This window comes from Mchenga conophoros, linkage group LG4 (assembly GCF_057382185.1).
Source record: "Mchenga conophoros isolate Kocher_MC1m ecotype Shallow Benthic linkage group LG4, M_conophoros_male_GT1.1, whole genome shotgun sequence".
NCBI lineage: Eukaryota > Metazoa > Chordata > Actinopteri > Cichliformes > Cichlidae > Mchenga > Mchenga conophoros.
Window position 1 is genome coordinate 32,176,768 of NC_140529.1, and position 18,154 is coordinate 32,194,921.

The following is an 18,154-nucleotide window of genomic DNA, read 5'->3' on the forward strand; positions in this document are numbered from 1 at the left end:
AGGTTGAAGATTGGCTTATAATTAGTTAAAACCGTCGAGTCACGTGATGGATTTTTAAGTAACTGTTTACAAAAAAGAAAAAAGAAAGAACTGGACTGAAAATTAGTGGGTAGTTTCTGGCTCTACAGGGTTGGCTTCGGTTGGCTCTCCTTTGCTGCTTTGTGTATATCATGGCTATAATCTTATTAAGATTCCTCTGCTAAGTCTAAACCATTTGTGTCTGTCTGTGTACATGTTTACATTATTCCATCCATAGTTTCTGTAATATTTCCCCCTCTGTGATCACAGGTGAAGTGGAAAGAGTTGGGCTGAGTGATTACAAGAGCAGGCCCAGCATTCAATTTGAGAATCAGGGGATTTTCAGCCATATTACCCCTGAACCCCACTGCAGGGAAACTTCCAGCTGTCAGGGAATGAGGCACGGAGGACTTGGTGTCAGATGTCCAAGCACACTGATTGTAGAGTGACAACATGAATCTAAAATAGAAACAGAGCATCTATAAAAGCTGTGGACAGTCCTAAGCCTGGACATAGACAGCACTAAGAAGGACAGAGATAGTGGAAGAGTAGAAGTAAAGCCGACTGAAGCATCACTGTTTCCTGTTACCTTAGGACTGATCAACAAGACCCACTCAAGGCGATAAATCTATCTGCACCTGAGAAGATGCCAATCTGTACCGTGCTGGAGAAGAGCAATGGTGTGCTGGTGGGAGCTGAGCTGACCTGCAGTGTGAGGGAAGACAACAAGGCTCAGAGGGAGAGCTATACTGCTGACTGGCACAGCGTTAGTCTCAAGACTCAACCTCAAGACAGGTAGGACCAATGAGATCATGTCTTATTATAGGTAAGACCCTATAATATGATAAGTTGCTTTTAAATGAGAGGAAAACATTCACTAGGCTGTAATTTCAAACTTTTCTTACTCTCATAAAATATGGATGAAGATTGACTTGAAAATTATTCTCATAGTGAAAAGCAGTTAAATGTTAATTGGGAAGGTAAATTACAATAAGGCCCTCAGTAGTTTCTAACTTCAACTTTCCTTTGATGCCCACAGGCAGACCATGAACATGAACGACACTTCTCGTGGGGAGACTCTGTCCCGGCAGTGGCAGGCACGTTCACTGACACAGAAGTGTCCCTCTGGTGTCTTTAGGGTGGGCACAGTGGAAAGAGGGGTCAGGGAGCACCAGTTGCTTCCAAAGAGAAACACCCTCCCCTTGCCCATCTTTACCCCCGCAGAGCTGGGCGTCAGGCTCGGACGTGGAGCGCCACACACATTGGAGGACCTGCAGCCATTTCCCACTCCAGATGGAGTGTGTCCCAGCAAGAGGACGGTGGATGAAATCACCAGAGATCTCCCTCCAGTCAAGCCGACCCTCATGGAGTTTGCCAAAGCACCCAAAGCCCTGGGGCGCTCCATGTCTCAGGAGGCCCAGAGAGGGTGAAAAACAAAAGGACAAAAGAAAAAGATGGGATGCTAGGGAGAGACGAGAAGGATGACAGATGGGAAAGAATATTCAATAAGCAGAGTGTGTCTGGAAACATTATGACAAGATGTATATAGATTTACCTCTAGTGACACCTAATACTGTAGAAGTTTAGCACTCTAAATCTCATATCTTGTCATTGTTGGCATTTTATAGTGATTGGTATTAGAAATGGTTATGAGAAGATGTTTGCATTGGGACAGGGAAGCAAGGTGTTCTCTTAGCTGTGCCAAAGCCAATCTCTGCATGTGCTGGCCAGCTGGCCTCGACATATCTGTTAATCGTTCAGCGTGACCTAACATTTATATGCACTGGTGCACCTTAACCATTTCTTTTGCCCTTTCTTTGCGTATCGGAAAGTACAGTCTTCATGGTGTAAATGAAAGTGTTCAGAATAAATAAATAGATGGTAAAGTATAACAAAGGATGGGAAGAGAAGGGAAGAATCAGAGAGGAAATGGAGGGCTGAGGGATCAGGAAACATGCCTTAGAGCTGGTCAGCCTCCAGGACTGCCTGCCAGTCTTTCATCTGTGTGAAGGGTACAGAATGCACTGGCAAGATCAAACGCGTGTGTGTGTCCCTCTCTGTGTGAGTGTTGGCACGTCTAATCACAGTAACTTAGGAAAACCAATAACCTTTTTTTTAATGTGCATTAACTGATCTGCCTTTTTAGTCGAGTGGCAGCTCATATTTATATCTGATAGAGGAACAGATACTGTTATAGCTTAGAATACCTGTGGTCATGTAAATGAATCTGAATTGTGTGCAACAATGCTGTAATATTTTGTTAGACATCTATTATTTTTACTAATAAAAGGTGAACTACTCATCACGTCTCTGTCTTTATGGTTGATGCCTGAAGTGCAACATAAACTTAATTTGATTACATTTTATTTGTGGTACAACATGAAAGAAAATAGCAAATGATTAAAGCCTAATATAGAGTAGATTGTTTTTCCAAGGATTCGGGAGGGACATCAATAGCTCTACAATGACCTGCAGGTTTACCACTATGTAAACCGAACAATATAATAGAATGGATGAAAATGTATTGGTTCCTGAGGTCAGTTGGTTGTGGGTGGAAGAAAGGGAGAAAATAAATATAAATATGCAAATAAATATGCACGCAGCAACCAGAGGTTAGAGCCCAAACCATGACTTGTTCCGGTAACAGAACAAAGGATCACTTGCATTATGAAAACATGCATGCACATGCTCCGTTATGAGACAAAGATGCATAAACAGCTGGGGATCTGTCAACTATAATTTAGATAAGAATGCATTTTCACTGTGCCCTCCACCCTTTAAAACAGACCCCACTTTACGTCCCTCATTTATCTTTCATGTGTTTGTTCTCAATCACAGAATGCACTCATCCGCTCTTAGTGTGCACAGCTGAAATAGAAGTACTGCCTCACCCCATCTCCACTATATCTCTATGTACAATTTACTCAGTCTAACTTATCAATTATTACTCCTGGCATTAGCTGCCCTTTTCCAATGAAACTTAATTCCTCCGCTGATTATATTTGTCTCTTTAACCCCTTCTGACTCATTGTCTCTGTGTGATAGGCAACGCGTGGTGGTTTGATATTAATAGCTGGGTAAACATTCGCATTGCCCTGGAGACAGGCGAGAGACAGCCACGAAGGCACGCTCTTCCCATTTGAGCTCTTAATCCTAGTGTTTTATCTGAGATCTGGGTGTGCTGGCTTCAGTCTCTATCTTTTAAATCACCCTCCCACACTGCTGCTGAAACACTGTGCTAACTACTCAGCGCTGTCACAGTACAATCGAGATTTCAAACTCCAAATGAACGAAGGTTTCGAACCTCGAAACAATTTTCAGCAGGTGCCAAGGAATGTGAAAATTGAGATGGCGTGCGTTGTCAGAGACAAATCCATTAAATTGACACTGAGATTTTTTCCTGTGCCTCAGCCGTCTCGGCTGCAAGGTCCTTTCTGTATTTGGCAAATTTACCCTATCTGCTGCTGCAAGTAGGTTAATGTGAACTTTGAGATTTGGGTCCAACTGTCTTAACTCATGTGTGGGATGGGGATTAAACTTGACCTTGCCTGTTTTCTTGCCTACTTTCTTATTTTTTAACATACCCAACATTTGAATGAAAACTATTTTCATCTACATGGACAATGTTTCCTGTCATGAACAGAAGAAATAGTCATCACTGTGTCAATAAGAGAAGATCAAACAGTGGCACACTGCGAGAGGTGCTTTTCCTAATGTCTCTCATGGCATATATGCTTTAAGCATGCAGAGTCACCACTGATGCTTGAAGCATCTTGCTTGTTGTCTGTTTCTCGTCGTGCTTCTGTGATAGATGTCACCATGTGTTGCTGCTACCTACTGGATAATTTGGGTAGTGTAAGTTGAACAAAGACTTAAAAAAAGAAAAGGAAAAAAGAAATTTTTTATCTTTCATAAAAAATCAGATGTATATATTTGCAATAAATAAGTAAACATCAAACATAAAGATGAAATCATCATCTTTGTTGCCCATTGCAAAACCCAGCTGGTGAAAGCATTAATAATTATCTTCCCTTCTTCTCTTCTTCTGCCTTGGCAGCACTGTTGTCCTTTGTAAAAAGAACAAAGACAAAACATTACAGAGATCTAAAGCTTCTGATTAACTCATCTATTCAGCCATCCACAATCAACTGCGCCATAATCACAAGCAGTGGCCCCAATCAGTACCCTTCTCATCACAATTATTGTGATGCTTGCTGTTGTCACCTCTTTGTCATTCATGCTGTTTCAAAAGGCCCCAATGACATCACTAGTAGACCGTGTTAATTGGCTGTTGGCTGGGTGTTGCTGCGTGGATGGTTTTACCTGCTGCGGGGATCGAGTTGACATCTGCAGTCCCAGAAGAATTTGTCAGGCAACAATGAGATAGCCTAAACACACATATAACTGCTTTTGCCTACACTCATTGGTCAGTTTATTAAGTACACCTCGCTAGTATCAGGGTGGACAACCTTTTCCCTCATAACTTAATCTAATTAATATGAACATATATTTAATAAGGTGAAGGAAATACAGTCCAGAGTAGTCTATGTAGCTGATGTACATCCAAGATGCAAATCTCCAGCTTCACCACACCCCAGACGTGCTTTATTGGCTTAAGTTTTGGTGACTGTAGAGGCCTTTTAGTACTTTGTTATGTTCAATGAACCCCTTTTAGAACATTTGAGCTTTGTGATATACTGCATCGTCCCGTTGAAAGCAGACATCAGAAGATAGAAACACTGTGGTGATAACAGGATGGATATGGTGAGCAGCAATACTCAGCTAGGCCCTGGAATTTAAATGAGGCACCGTGAGGCTCAAAGTGTCCTGAGAAAATATCTTCTATACCATCACATCTGTCAAAGCATCCTAAATTGTTAATACAAGGTAGAATGACATTATTCTTATATGATATTTATGCCAAATTCGGACCTTACTATAGAAATGCAACAGCAGAATTGGAGATTTATCAGATCAGACAATAGTTTGCAGTTTCCTGTTTATTTAATTTTTGTGAGCCCTCATAAATTGTATTCTCAGTTCTGAGCTGACAGGAGTGGCGCCCTGTGTAATCTTCTGCTGCTGCAGCCTGTTTGCTTCAAGTTACCTTGGTTATAGCGAGTGACTATTTGAGTTACTGTTGTCTTCCTATCACGTGGAAGCAGTCTGGCCAGTGTCCTTTGACCTCTGGCATCAACAATACATTTTTACACAGAGAACTTCCGCTCATGGAAGAGTTTCTCTTTTTTGGACATGTCTGTGTAAACACTCGAAACTTTGAGGGAAAATCCCAGTGGATCAGCAATTTCTAAAAAACTCAGACCAGCCTGTCTGGCATCAAGAACGACACAATGATCAGTGTCATTTAAATCACATTTCTTCCCCAATCTGATTCTTTTTTTGTTTGAATTTCAGCAGGTTACCTTGACCAGGTCTAAATGCCTAAATGCAAGTTGCTGCCATGAAATTGATTATATAGTTGCATCAACAAGCAGCTGAAAAGGTGTACCTCCCAAAATGACTGGTGAGTGTAAGTTATGATCAAAAGTCCTGTGACAAAAAAAGGGTATACACATGATTGGGTGCATAATTTTGAGTCTCATCAGTAATTTGAGAAAAATTTTAAATGGTTGGCACATGACTTAATGTTATTCCTAGATTTTATGATTTAAAAATTGGACCGCTATAGTTATTACAAATTAATTTTTAATTAGGGTGGCTGTAGCTCAGGTGGCAGAGCAGGTCAGCCACTAATCAGAAGATTGGTGGTTCGATCCCAGGTTGCCTCCTGGCTGCATGCCAAATATCCTTGGGCAAGATACTAACCCCATGTTTGCCTACTGGTGGTGGTCAGAGGGCCCGGTAGCGCCAGTGTCCGGCAGCCTCGCCTCTGTCAGTGCGCCCCAGGGAAGCTGTGGCTACAACGTAGCTTTCCATTGCCAGTGTGTGAATGACTGAATGTAGTGTAAAGCGCTTTGGGGTCCTTAGGGACTGAGTAAAGCGCTATACAAATGCAGGCCATTTACCATTTAATTTTTCATAAACGGAATGAAAATTCTCAGAAATTTGTACCAGGGAAGTACTTTCTATAGACTTTCAATATGTGGATGTCATTTTCCAGCTGCAGCTGCACATCCAACCTGCTACCCGAAACAACATTTCTTGGTTTTTCTGTTTTTCTGATGTATGATTGCTTGGTTAAGAAATGTCCTTGCACAGACGTTTAGCAGACATTCTTGCTTCATTTTGCTTCATTGTTATGCATAAGGCTAAAAAAAAAAAAATCTACTACATCATAAAAAAATCTACTTAAATATATGCCATCCAAATTAGCAGAAATGGTCACTATAATTTCCAAATTATGAGTACATTTGAGCCACGCAGTAGTGATTTTCATGAATAAATATACACACAGTGAGGCTGTGTCTGAAAAATGACTTTGAGTTTAATTAAAATCTTATATTTGCTCTGTCTGTGTAAAATAAATGTTGGTTCCTCCTGTGAAAACTAAACCTGCTGGCAGATAATGATTTGAGGCAAAAAGAGCTAAAGGAAAATGAATCTGATCATTCTATGTCTTGATTAGTTTTAAAATTTAATCTGATAGTTAATACTGTGCACTAGCAATAATTAGTTGCCATATTAAATGTAATAGACATCACCCATGTCTGTGTTTTTGTCTTCATAGTTCTGAGTGGCCTGAGGCAGGGCAGGACATGTACTGGGCACTGGGTAATAGCGATGAGCATCTGTGGGTCGGCCTCATTCTCTTGAATTAGAACCTAGTCTCTGGGAACCTGACAGAGTGAAGGAGAAAAACAGCTCAGATTAATTTTTCAGTGAGAGAATTTAGTCATAACAAAGTTTTCACTGTTAAAACTTCAGTTCAGTAACCCTGACAATTACTGAACTCATTTCTATTTAGTTTTATGGCATTGCATTTTAGTAATTGCCATCCCGATTCACTTTTTAAAAACGTTCTTTCTCTCTATTTTTGATTACATACCAAAAAATTAGATACTTTTAAGCTATACAGGAAAAGGTGAATGGCTCCTCAGTGCCAAGTGTTGGCAGCCGTGCTGTTTCCTTGATCTGTACATGTGCTACATGCTCACATTACTTGAATTAACATCCTGGCAATGTAAATGTGTTGATGATTTTTAGTAGGTTTAGCACTGGATACAGCATGGGTTTTTAATGAAATGGTCATGCTAGAGGACTTGCTACAAGATTATATTACAATCCATGCTTTGTGCTAATAAATTTGCGTACCAACTTTTATAGCAAACTACCAAGAACAGAGAAAGCACTTGCAATGGATCATCAACCTCAGTTGATTTCTTTTTCTGGTATCCTTGTCAGTGATACATTTTTCAAACCATGCAACACAAAATGTTTAAAAATCATGTCTTAAGCGATTTTGTCTTCTATATGAACAAAACTACTAGCCACGTTCTTTGACATCAGGGGGTTTTGGTACCGTTGCCACAGGTGTATAAAATCAAGCACCTAGCCATGCAGTCTGCCTTTACAATATTTGTGGGGGAAAATGGAAAAACTGGTCAATTTAAAGACCTCACTTTGTTCAAGTGAAACTTTGTAACACAGGTGGTAATGTTTGGGAACCACCACAACTCAGCCATGAAGTGCCAGACCGTGTAAAGTTACAGTGTGGGGTCCCTGAGTGGGTAAAAGTCATCAACATAGTGGGTAAAAGTCATCAACACTCTGGTCCATGTCTGTCTGTCTATGTAACTAACTACTCTGAAACTCTGTATAAAGTTTTTGTGTATCCAATGTACATTTAAAGAAACATTCCAATATTAAAAATAATTAAGATTAAGTCTAAAGTATCCCAAACATCAGTGTTTCTACAATGAGTGGAATCAGTTATATAATCTTACTGAGTTGAAAGGCTCTTACTCTTAAGTGAAATTAAGTAAAAATCATTCAGTTTTGTAAAATCTATTTATTAGTGTTTATCAAAAGGTGATGAGGCTTTAAAAGGTGACACTTCAATTTAATGTGGTTTTGGATTTCATGATGGTGAAGCTCATATTCATTTTTGATTCTCTTCTTTATTCCTAATAGAATTTAAATTGTTTAATCAAATCTAACCTGATCTAGAAAATGTACTGAACTCAACTGAACCCAAACTAAAGAAGAACTGTTGTTTCATTAGAGCCCCCACGGTCCTCTTGTTCATAATGATCGGGTGGATTTGGGAATTCTGGGTGCTCATCAGCTCCACTGTATAGTATTAATATTGCCTACTCATACATGGACACACACACATGTCACCATCTGAGGGTTGTCCAATTGTCTTATCTATTTTATCTGCCTGCAATTCTGTTTCGCCTCCCTCAGGGTGACTCAGTGATTAACCCACATTGTGTCAAGCAGACGTGGTCATTGTGCAGTGCCAAGCTCAATTTTTTTTCACCGTCTTGTCACTTAAGATTTGTTCGGCAATGACTCACCCCACTAAATTATTAAAGGCCTAGCACGCAACAAAGAGTCAAGGGAAGTTGCCTACATTTCAAAACTCATGATACACGTATGTGCTGACAATCCATTCAAGCAATATTTGTCACCTTAATAAATGATACAGTTCCTTTCTTTTTTTTCTGAAGCACAATGATGCAACTTTCAGTAACTTGGAAAGCTGTGGGATAACTCACCATCTTCAGAGGATTAAATATTTTTATACAGTAAATAATGTAGTAATGATACCAAGGACTGCTCATGCAAGGAACACGTGGCTCATGTGAAACAGAGGATGGCTGGCTGAGCTCAGCACACATGTGGTCATTTTTTTCAAATATAACATCTAGTGTGTGTGTGTGTGTGTGTGTGTGTGTGTGTGTGTGTGTGTGTGTGTGTGTGTGTGTGTGTGTGTGTGGTATGCTTGGGTTTCAAATTCAGTGTTTTCACTTTTTGTTATCTTAAAAAACAAAATGAGGGTTTCATATTCAGCACATGTTCAGAATAACAGATTCATATTAACAACACCAAATTTTACCTCAACATGAAATGAAAGAAAATGAGCTAAACAAAATTACCTGTAACCATGGCAACTAGTGATCCTAATGTTAATGGCAGAACTGACAAAATTATATCATCCCTCCAATGCAACAAAGACGTGTGTCCAGTCTTAGATAATCACCACTCTGTCTATAGTTTATGCCTCATTTCTGCCAAAGACATTGTGTGATCCATGAGCAGAAAACTTCAAGATAAAAACAGTGATGAAATTTCCATTTAAACCGAACCCAGGCTTGTCATTAATTATCCCTTTAAGCTTAAAATCTACTACCACCATGCTAAAATACTCCTCCTCTGCAGCCCTTAATGATTTCTGTCATGTTGCATTCATCCCTATCATTGTAAAATGCTTTGAAAGACTCTCTTTTATACCTAAAATCCTTTTTCCTATTGCTTAGACCCCATAGATTTGCCCATTTCACCAACAGATCAGAAGAAAGTGTCACCTCTAGACACTTCACTCTACCCTTATCCATTTGCACAGCCCCAACATTTATGTCAGAATCCTGATCACTGATTACAGTTCAGAATTCAGTATCTGAATTCAGCAGCTGATTTCCGTGCTCCCATGGGTCATTTGACCCAGTGTTTCTGTGTTTTTGGACTTTCTAGTGTTAATTTGATTATTCTGTTATGTTGAATCCTGATTTATTTAATATTTATTTATGTTTTGTGCATTGTTAGTGCATTTATTCTAGCTTTCAGTTCTCAGTTATCTCAGAATTAGTGTCCTATCCACTTGTGTCAAGTATCCTGTGTTAACTTTATTCATGTGTTTGTGTTTTCCCAGTTAAGCTGTCACTCTTCTGCTTTTATTTTTAATAAAATACATATACTGACATGATAGTATCACAGTTGCTGCAGATTGTTTGCACATCCATGATGTGAAAGTCCTTTTGCACCAAATTACAAAGTTGTTCTGTTGGACTGAGAGCTGTAATTGTGTTATCCATTTGAGTACAGCAAACTCATTATCATGAGCTTTGTGACACGGTGTGTTTTAGTTTAGCTCTTTTGTCCCGTCTGCTGTGATTTGATTCACTTGTGTCTTATTCGCCGCAGCTGTTTCCACTTCCTCTAATCACCACCATGTGTATGTATCGTCTCAGTTGCCCATTGCCCTTTATCAGAGCGTCTGTTCATCTATCCTTTGTGTCTCCCAACTCCACTGGTGCAGAATTATAGTGACCATCCCAAGTTTTCAGTTTTTCTTTTTATTCTGTGTTTGTTTGATTGTTTTTGCATTCTGGTCACCAGCCTCAATAAGACATTTCTGTTTTACTACGTCTGCCTGAGAGTCTTTTGCATCCTCACATACAACATATGGCATCAGTCTGTAACTTGAATCTATGGCTAGCCAACTTCTCCTCTTCCCTTCTCACCTCGAATAATAGGGTGCCACGAGGATGGTTGCTGAGCTCTCTTGTCTACTTGCTCTTCACCCATGATTGCACTATTATTTATGACTCCGACATCATAGTAAACTTCAGACAGCACAGAGATATGACTGATGAGGGAGACAACAAGACTGCTTACAGGGATGAGGTTCAGCATGTAGCTGAGAAGTAGATAAAGGTGATCATTATGGAATTCATGTGAACCATTAGCCATGCACACATCCATATCTACATCAGTGCTTATGCAGTAGAAAGTGTATAAATCTTTATTGGCATCCACAACTCCCGTGATTTCCCCTGGCCTCTGAACTACCCTACTCTGATCAAAAAAGCACATCAGTGTCTTCACTTCCTGAGGAGCTTTAAGAAAGCTCATCTGTCTCCTAGGATACTAATGGACCTCTGCTGCTGTTCTAACAAGAGTATTCTCACCAGCTGCATCTCAGTGTAGTATAGCAATTGCACTGCTTTAAAAAAAAAAAAAAAAAAAGCAAAAGCACTGCACTGGGTGGTGAAAACTGCCCAGCAGATCACTGGCATCCATTTGCAGACCACTGAGAACATTGATCAAAAAAACCTCCCTTGTCAGGGCAAAAAGCTTTATCAGGGATGTTTCCCACATATCTACTTTTTAATTGTCTTCCATCTGATGAGCTCTACAGGAGCCGCCGCTCCAACACAAGCGGGCTCGGGAAGAGGTTTTTCCTGAGACTGTGACCCTGCTAAACTCTATGTATTGACCAGTGCCCTTGCTGTGTGAACCTCTGAGGTTATTCTGCCCTCTGATGATATCACATGCACATCCAACTGCAAATACTGTAGTTACATTGTACATAAAACAGCCTATATAGATAGATATATTGATTTGTCAACGTGGGAAAATTTACATGTAGCAGAAGTCACCTGACATTTGTATACCTCACATAAAAACAATCACATCAAATATATACATATAAACATATACATACTGTAAGTTATAGCATTACACATGTTGCAGCACTTTAATTCCATACACCAGTGCTTTAATTCTACTGTATGAACGTGTTCTTTCTTTTGCACTTCTGTTTCTGTGCTAACTACGTTTAATTGGCTTTCTATCAGTGCATTGCACAGTGACAATAAAGCATTGCTCTGGTCTAATTTAATCTAATCTAATGATTGGGCATGTGATGTGATGACAAATCATCTAATTACACCACACATGTTTTACTTGTTGCATTTCTTTACACGTTGAACAAGATTACAAGTTATAACATAATAAAAAGTAGCACTGTGCCAGTTACAGAATCTAGGCTTGACTGTCATTACAGCTGTTTTGTAAAAAACTTCATTTAAATATTCTGAATGACACCTTTGTAAATTGTCAAGAAGTAAGACTGCAGCAGCACTTGAACACAAAACCTGAACATAAACTCATATACGCGCACACATTTTATGCAGTTGTCCAAGCTCAAGAGCAGACCATAAATAATATATTTGAGTCCTTGCTAGCAAGCCCCATAATGTGACAGACAGGCAAGAAGAGCAGTGAGTATGGAATCCTGAGATTTTGTTTGTGCTTTGTGACAGTGTGCCATAGCCTTCTTGACGTGACCACCGGGGCCTAATGGAAGGAGCATCGCAGGAGGCATCATGGTCTGCGGGATGGTGGCAGTGGTGGGCTGAAGAGCGTGGGGAGGACAGATAGGACTGTAATGAGGTTCTCTGCCTGAAGGCACAGTGGCTTAGAATAAAATGCAGCATGAACCTATACAAGAGTTGAGGCGCCACTTATTGAGAGAGAAGGTTTATTGTTCCCAAAACAATGAACATTTCAAACATCAGACCTTCAAGCAGAAATTATTGCATAAACACTTAAGACTCAAGGCTTGTAACTGAGGTTTAAACTGCACAAAAACAGATAAAGAGCTTTAGTAATAAATATTGAATTCTAATAATGCACATTTCAAATTCAAATTCAAATTCAAATTCAAATTCAAATTTTATTTGTCACACACACACAACCATACACAGTATGACATGGGGGTGAAATGCTTGTAGCTGTACAATGCCCGACCATTAAATGACAGAAGAAAAGTTTTACAATATTTACAATTTACTACAAAAATTTACAAATTAACTTAGGAATTTACAGTAAAGAGGAATTTACAGTAAAGTAAATTTACAGGCAACATCTAAAAAGCACATGGATCATCTTTTCTATGCTGTGGTGTGCTGGGGGAGCAGCACAGCAAAGAGGGACTCATCCAGGCTGGAGAAACTGATCAGGAAGGCTGGATCTGTGGTCGGCATGAAGCTGGACACTCTGGTGACAGTGGCAGAGAAAAGGACACTAAAGAAACTGATGGACATTATGAACAATGCTGGGCATCCTCTGCACACGGCCATAAACAATCAGAAGAGTCTGTTCAGTGACAGGTTGCTTCTCCCCAAGACAAGAACTAACAGACTTAAAAACTCCTTTGTCCCACACGCCATCAAACTGTTTAACTCCTCTCTGGAGGGGAGAGGGAGGGGAAACAGGAGGACAAAGGAGGGGGGAACAACTAAGCTGTAGTGCCTCTTCACCTCACTGTACAATACCTTGTGCAATACTTTTTGTAAATAGTCAACAGTGCAATAGACTCAATACTTGAAATGTGCAATTCACTTGTATTTTTATTTTTTATTCCTATTTATTCTATTTATCCCCTTTGTATATTTTATTTATATTTGTCTCTGTATTTATATATGTGTGTGTGTGTGTGTGTGTGTGTATATATATATATATATATATAACAATTCTGTAACTGTAACTTCGGTCGTTGCTGTGCTTTTTGGAAGTCGAATTTCCCAGAGGAACCCACCCGAGGGATTAATAAAGTTCTATCTTATCTTATCTTATCTTACAGCTGAAAAAAATCCATCTAATCCCTATGTGAGAGCTCATAAGCTCCTCACTATGTAACTGTAACCCGTTTACTGATGTAAGGAAGCCCAATGTAGCAGGTTGCCAAGGAGCCAAAATACAAAATACATATATACACATGCAATCACCCACACAGAATATACCACACACCCTCTGTCTGTGATCACTGCACTGACCCACAGTATGCAACAGGCAGGTTGTGTAATTAGGCTCACTTGGAAACCAAAAGCAGAGCAACTAATTCACAGAAATAAAACTCTGCAATGCCAACCGAAAAAAGCATCCACCCTCTCTGGGCTTGTTTTTGTGAATCTCAGTGGATATGATTAGTCTTCATCATAACTTAGACTTTCATAACTTTGACTGCCAGGGGGGAAAATGTCAAAGTAAAAAATATCTACCATTTACATGTATATTAAAAACTAAGTATAGATGTTCTTGGTAATGTAACTTGAAGGATGTAGACTTTATTTTAAAAAAATATAGCCGAATAAGAAAAAAATTTATGATTTAAATCACTTTTACATGTGCAAAGTTCAGAGTGCTTTTGAGCATTCAGCAGGTCGCAAATAGGTGTTGATGTTATGTGTCATTGGAAACAACACAAACAATGGGAGTGATCAGTCAAACTGTGGCTTTGGAACAACACTGATCTATGTATATCTATTTATATATAGATAGATATAGATGTCAAGATATATATTGACACGATAGCATCACAGTTGCTGCAGATTGTTTGCACATCCATGATGTCAATCTCCTGTTACACCACATACCAAACTTGGCCTGTTGGACTGAGAGCTGTGAATGTGAGCAAACTCATTACCATGTTCAAGAAAACACTTTGATTTAAGCTTTGTGACATGATGTATCCTGTTGGAAACTGAAATCAGAAAATACAGTGTGGTCATAAATGGGTGGATGTTGTCAGCAGCTAAGCTGTAGCATTTAAATGATACTTAATTGGCACTAAATACCTCAAAGTTTGTCAAGAAAATATCCTCCACACAATTACACCATCCGCAATAGCTCAAATCAAATCAAAAAACATAATAGGTCTGTGCTTTTATGATGTTTACACCAAATTCTGACCCTACCTTTAAAATGTCAGAGCAGAAATTGAGACTCATCAAACCAGGCAACGTTTTTCAGTTTTTGTTCAGTTTTGGTGAGCCTTAGTGAACTTTAACTTCAGCTAACAGGATCTGATGCTGTAATGTATCTCCTCTTTAGAGATGCTTTTCTGCATACCTAACAAGTGGTTATTTGAGTTACTGTCAGCTTACAGCAGCCTGTCCATTCTCCTCTGACATCCACAAGGCATTTTCTCCCAGAGAACTGTCACTCACTGGATACTTTTACTCTTTTAGGCCATTCTCTGTAAACCCCGGGGATGATTATGTGAGAAAATTTCAGTAGATCAGCAGTTTCTGAAATATTCAGACCAGCCTGTCTGGTACCAGCAAACATAATATATTCAAAATCACTTTCTTCCCCATTCTGATGGTCAGTTTGACAGTGTCTACATGCCTATATGCACTGAGCTGCTGCCAGTTGATCAGCTGATTAGTTATTTATGTTAAAGAGCAGTTAAACAGTTGTACCTATTAAAGTGTCCAGTCAGTGTATTGCTTAAAAAGATGTAAAAAAAAAAAAATACAGTTACTATAAAAGTGTCATAAACAAATGGAGTATTGCTTAAGCCTGTTTAACTTGAAATGAAACAAAAGACCATTTAAATTATTTAAAACTCAATTGAAATAAGGAGAGGCTTTTTAAAAAGACACTTTCAGAAGGTCACCGATTTAGTTGACCTGATTTCTTTTTCAGGCAGCTTCTTCCAGAGCTTTGAGGCTCTGACTGCAAGAGCTTCCACCTGAAGTTTTCAGTCAGACCCCTGGAACACACGAGACATCAGTCCTAGGATCTCTATATTTAAAATGGCATTCACAGTAAGAGGTCAAAATTATTAATAAGAGAGAAGTTATGACAGATCCTAAACATAATCATAAAATTACATAGAGCCTGTCTAAGAGCAATAAGAATAAGTAAATGATTATATTTTTCAGTTCTGGACAAAAGTCTGTATAGCCTGGAATTTGGTTCAGTTAGGTATTCAGTTTCATTATCCTGATACAATGAGGGGAAAGATTGTAAAATATGTGTTTAGATATGAAGTGTCGTCACTTTAGTTTTTCCCCTGTTTGCAGAAACTGAGTGTGATACAGCAGCTTGCTTCCATCTCCATGCAGGTGATGCTTAGCATTATTTGAAATAACCGTGATATGGCCATGAGTCCATATTTATTAGTACACTCAGGCCAACAATGCATGTTTAATAGATAGTTACACCATGAAAACTTTTATTATTATGGCAGACGACACTAATTAACACATAGTTGTGCATTCCTGCATTCCAGCTCTCCTTCATTTCTCGACTCTCCCCACTCCCTGTCAGTAGAAGGGGCCTTCACACTCCCATTTCATCGCCAGCTCTGTAATTAAAACGCTGTAATCTAGGTGGATCGTCTCTATTTTTAAAACCCCTACCCACCCCTCGTCACTGTGTGGGTAAAGTGACACAAAGGGAGGCATCAAGCAGTGAAAGAGAAGGAGGAGGAGAGGGTAGCTAGGCAAACAGCAGCAGGTGATCTACAACATAGTGAGAGATGAGAAAACTAACAAACTATGTTTAGTTAGCGAAATGGCCTCAAGATAATTCTTATTGCATTATCCTGTGGAGCCCTGGCATTCACATTAACTACTCTAAATGATACATTTTTAACAGAAATAAATGTGATAAAGTGTAAAAAATACTAGCATTTATTGTAATCCATTGCCCTATTACTTTAATTAAAACACCAACAGCATAAAGGGATGAGCAATACATTGATACAATCTTTTTTAAAACTGTGTTATTGTGATGATGTCAAAATTAATGACAGTAAGAAAGCAGTCAGTGTTGGATATTTCTTGTGGCATGATGAAGGGAATGAATGAGAAGACACAGAGACAAGTTAAAAAATTAAGAAATGATAAACACAGATTAGCTGGTACAAAAGCTGGTAATACAGAAGGCCAAGCCAGAACCGGAGCATAGGAAACAAGAGGCTGATATAAGGGAAACAATAGACAATTTAACAAAGAAAAACGCAAAAGCATTATGCTTTCGTTGACTGATTTTGACGGAAAGTGTTTGAAGCAACCAAACACTTCCCCTCAAAAATCCCTTCATGCTTTAGAAATTTTACTTTGAAGAGTTTTGCCTTTAAAGTCAAACAGGAAGTAACTGAGACACGAGGACTATGGCCAAATGTGATAGGAGAATAGCAACAGGCGACACGAGAATAACAAAGGCAGGTGAAACTGGAACCATGAAGAAGCGCAACAAAAACAACCATGATAACAGTATAAGAATAGTGAGTTGTAAATAAATTGCCAGTTCAGGCTGCTTTATTTGTACACAGCAGATCTAGTCTGCAGTATGTGACTCATCCATTCCCACATGCACAATTTTCAAAATTACATATGGACAGCAGAAAACAGATAGTGATTGATATTTATTTTCCAATTTTGTGTATTTAGCTACTGTACCCACAAAAAACCCAAACTTTTTTAACCACTGAGGGTTGTAAATTAACTGCTTTTGACAAGCTCTATCCTATTTTTCTGCAAAGATCATGCTGTATGTATATGTATATGTATACTATGTGCAAAACCAGTCTAGTCATTCTCCTCTGACATTAACGAGGCATTTTTTTTTACCCAGATAACTGCCCTTTACTGGATTTTTTTTCCCTATTCAGACTGTTTTCTTTAAACCCTTGAGATGGTTGTGCAGTATCCCAGTGGTTGAGCAAGCCCAGTAGCAGTTTCTAAATACTCAGACCGGCCTGTCTGACACCACCAATCACTTAAACCACATTTCTTCCCTACTTAGATGCTCATTCTGAATTTTGGCATTGCATCTTAACCATTTCTATGCATCTAAAAAGACTGAGTTAGTGCCATGTGATTAGCTCATTAGATATTTGCATTAATAAGCAGTTGAACAGGTGTACCTAAAAAACTGGTATGTCAAATATGAATCAGGCCCTGCAGCTTTCTGACTCTAATTCCCTAAAAGCACCAGGCTCCATAAATATGTTTAAATTATTTGCGCCTCTCAGTAATATTTAATCATGTTCATGCACTCACACTCACACATTTACAGAAATGGTCGTCAGTGTTTGTCAAAGGGTTAGCTCATTCTATTAGCGATCATTTATTCATACCCCAGGGGTGGTTGGAGAAGGCCATGCATGGAGACACCCAGCAGTTCCCTCTGCTTCAAAGCTAACAGCATTAACAACATTAGCTGGATGCTCTGTTGAACGAATTAAAAACAAATAGCATCACTGCTGCTTGGAACTTATTGCATTTGTTTTGTTTGTTTGTTTTCTTTATTATCCCATTAGTGTGCTGGTTGTTGCCCCCGTAGTTCATCAGATGATGACAGAAAGATGATTTGAAGTTAAAGTGCTTATCATTAGCCTATAAGTCTGACTCACTTTCAACCCTCCTCACACTTACACACACACAGAACCCCCCCACACACACACTTTTGCCCCTCACCCCCTGCGGCATCAGCTCAAGAACATGGCCATTACCTTCCCCGGTTCCTATGGCAACACCACCCTGCAGCTCTTATGTGGAGGTAGTAGTAGTGTGCATATGTGTGTGTATTCACAGTCACACGTGGCTGTAGGTGTGTGAGCATGTTCGTGGTGGGCTAAGGCTAGTTTAGA

General features: G+C 39.2%; 1 protein-coding gene across 1 annotated transcript; it reads left to right on the forward strand.

Moving 5' to 3' along the window:
- Positions 1-509: 509 nt before the first annotated feature.
- tcap (titin-cap (telethonin)) lies at positions 510-2,318 on the forward strand. The gene is made up of 2 exons (XM_085271844.1): positions 510-813; positions 1,058-2,318. The coding sequence occupies exons 1-2, from the start codon at positions 665-667 to the stop codon at positions 1,446-1,448; spliced, it is 540 nt and encodes a 179-aa protein (XP_085127970.1). The 5' UTR covers positions 510-664; the 3' UTR covers positions 1,449-2,318.
- Positions 2,319-18,154: the final 15,836 nt, after the last annotated feature.

What these genes read in the sequence shown, in the direction of transcription:
- tcap (XM_085271844.1), top strand. Translation starts at nt 665, where the DNA reads ATGCCAATCTGTACCGTGCTGGAGAAGAGCAATGGTGTGCTGGTGGGA. An exon ending in AAGACTCAACCTCAAGACAG is followed by an intron (nt 814 to 1,057) that starts GTAGGACCAATG and finishes TGATGCCCACAG; the next exon opens with GCAGACCATGAACATGAACG.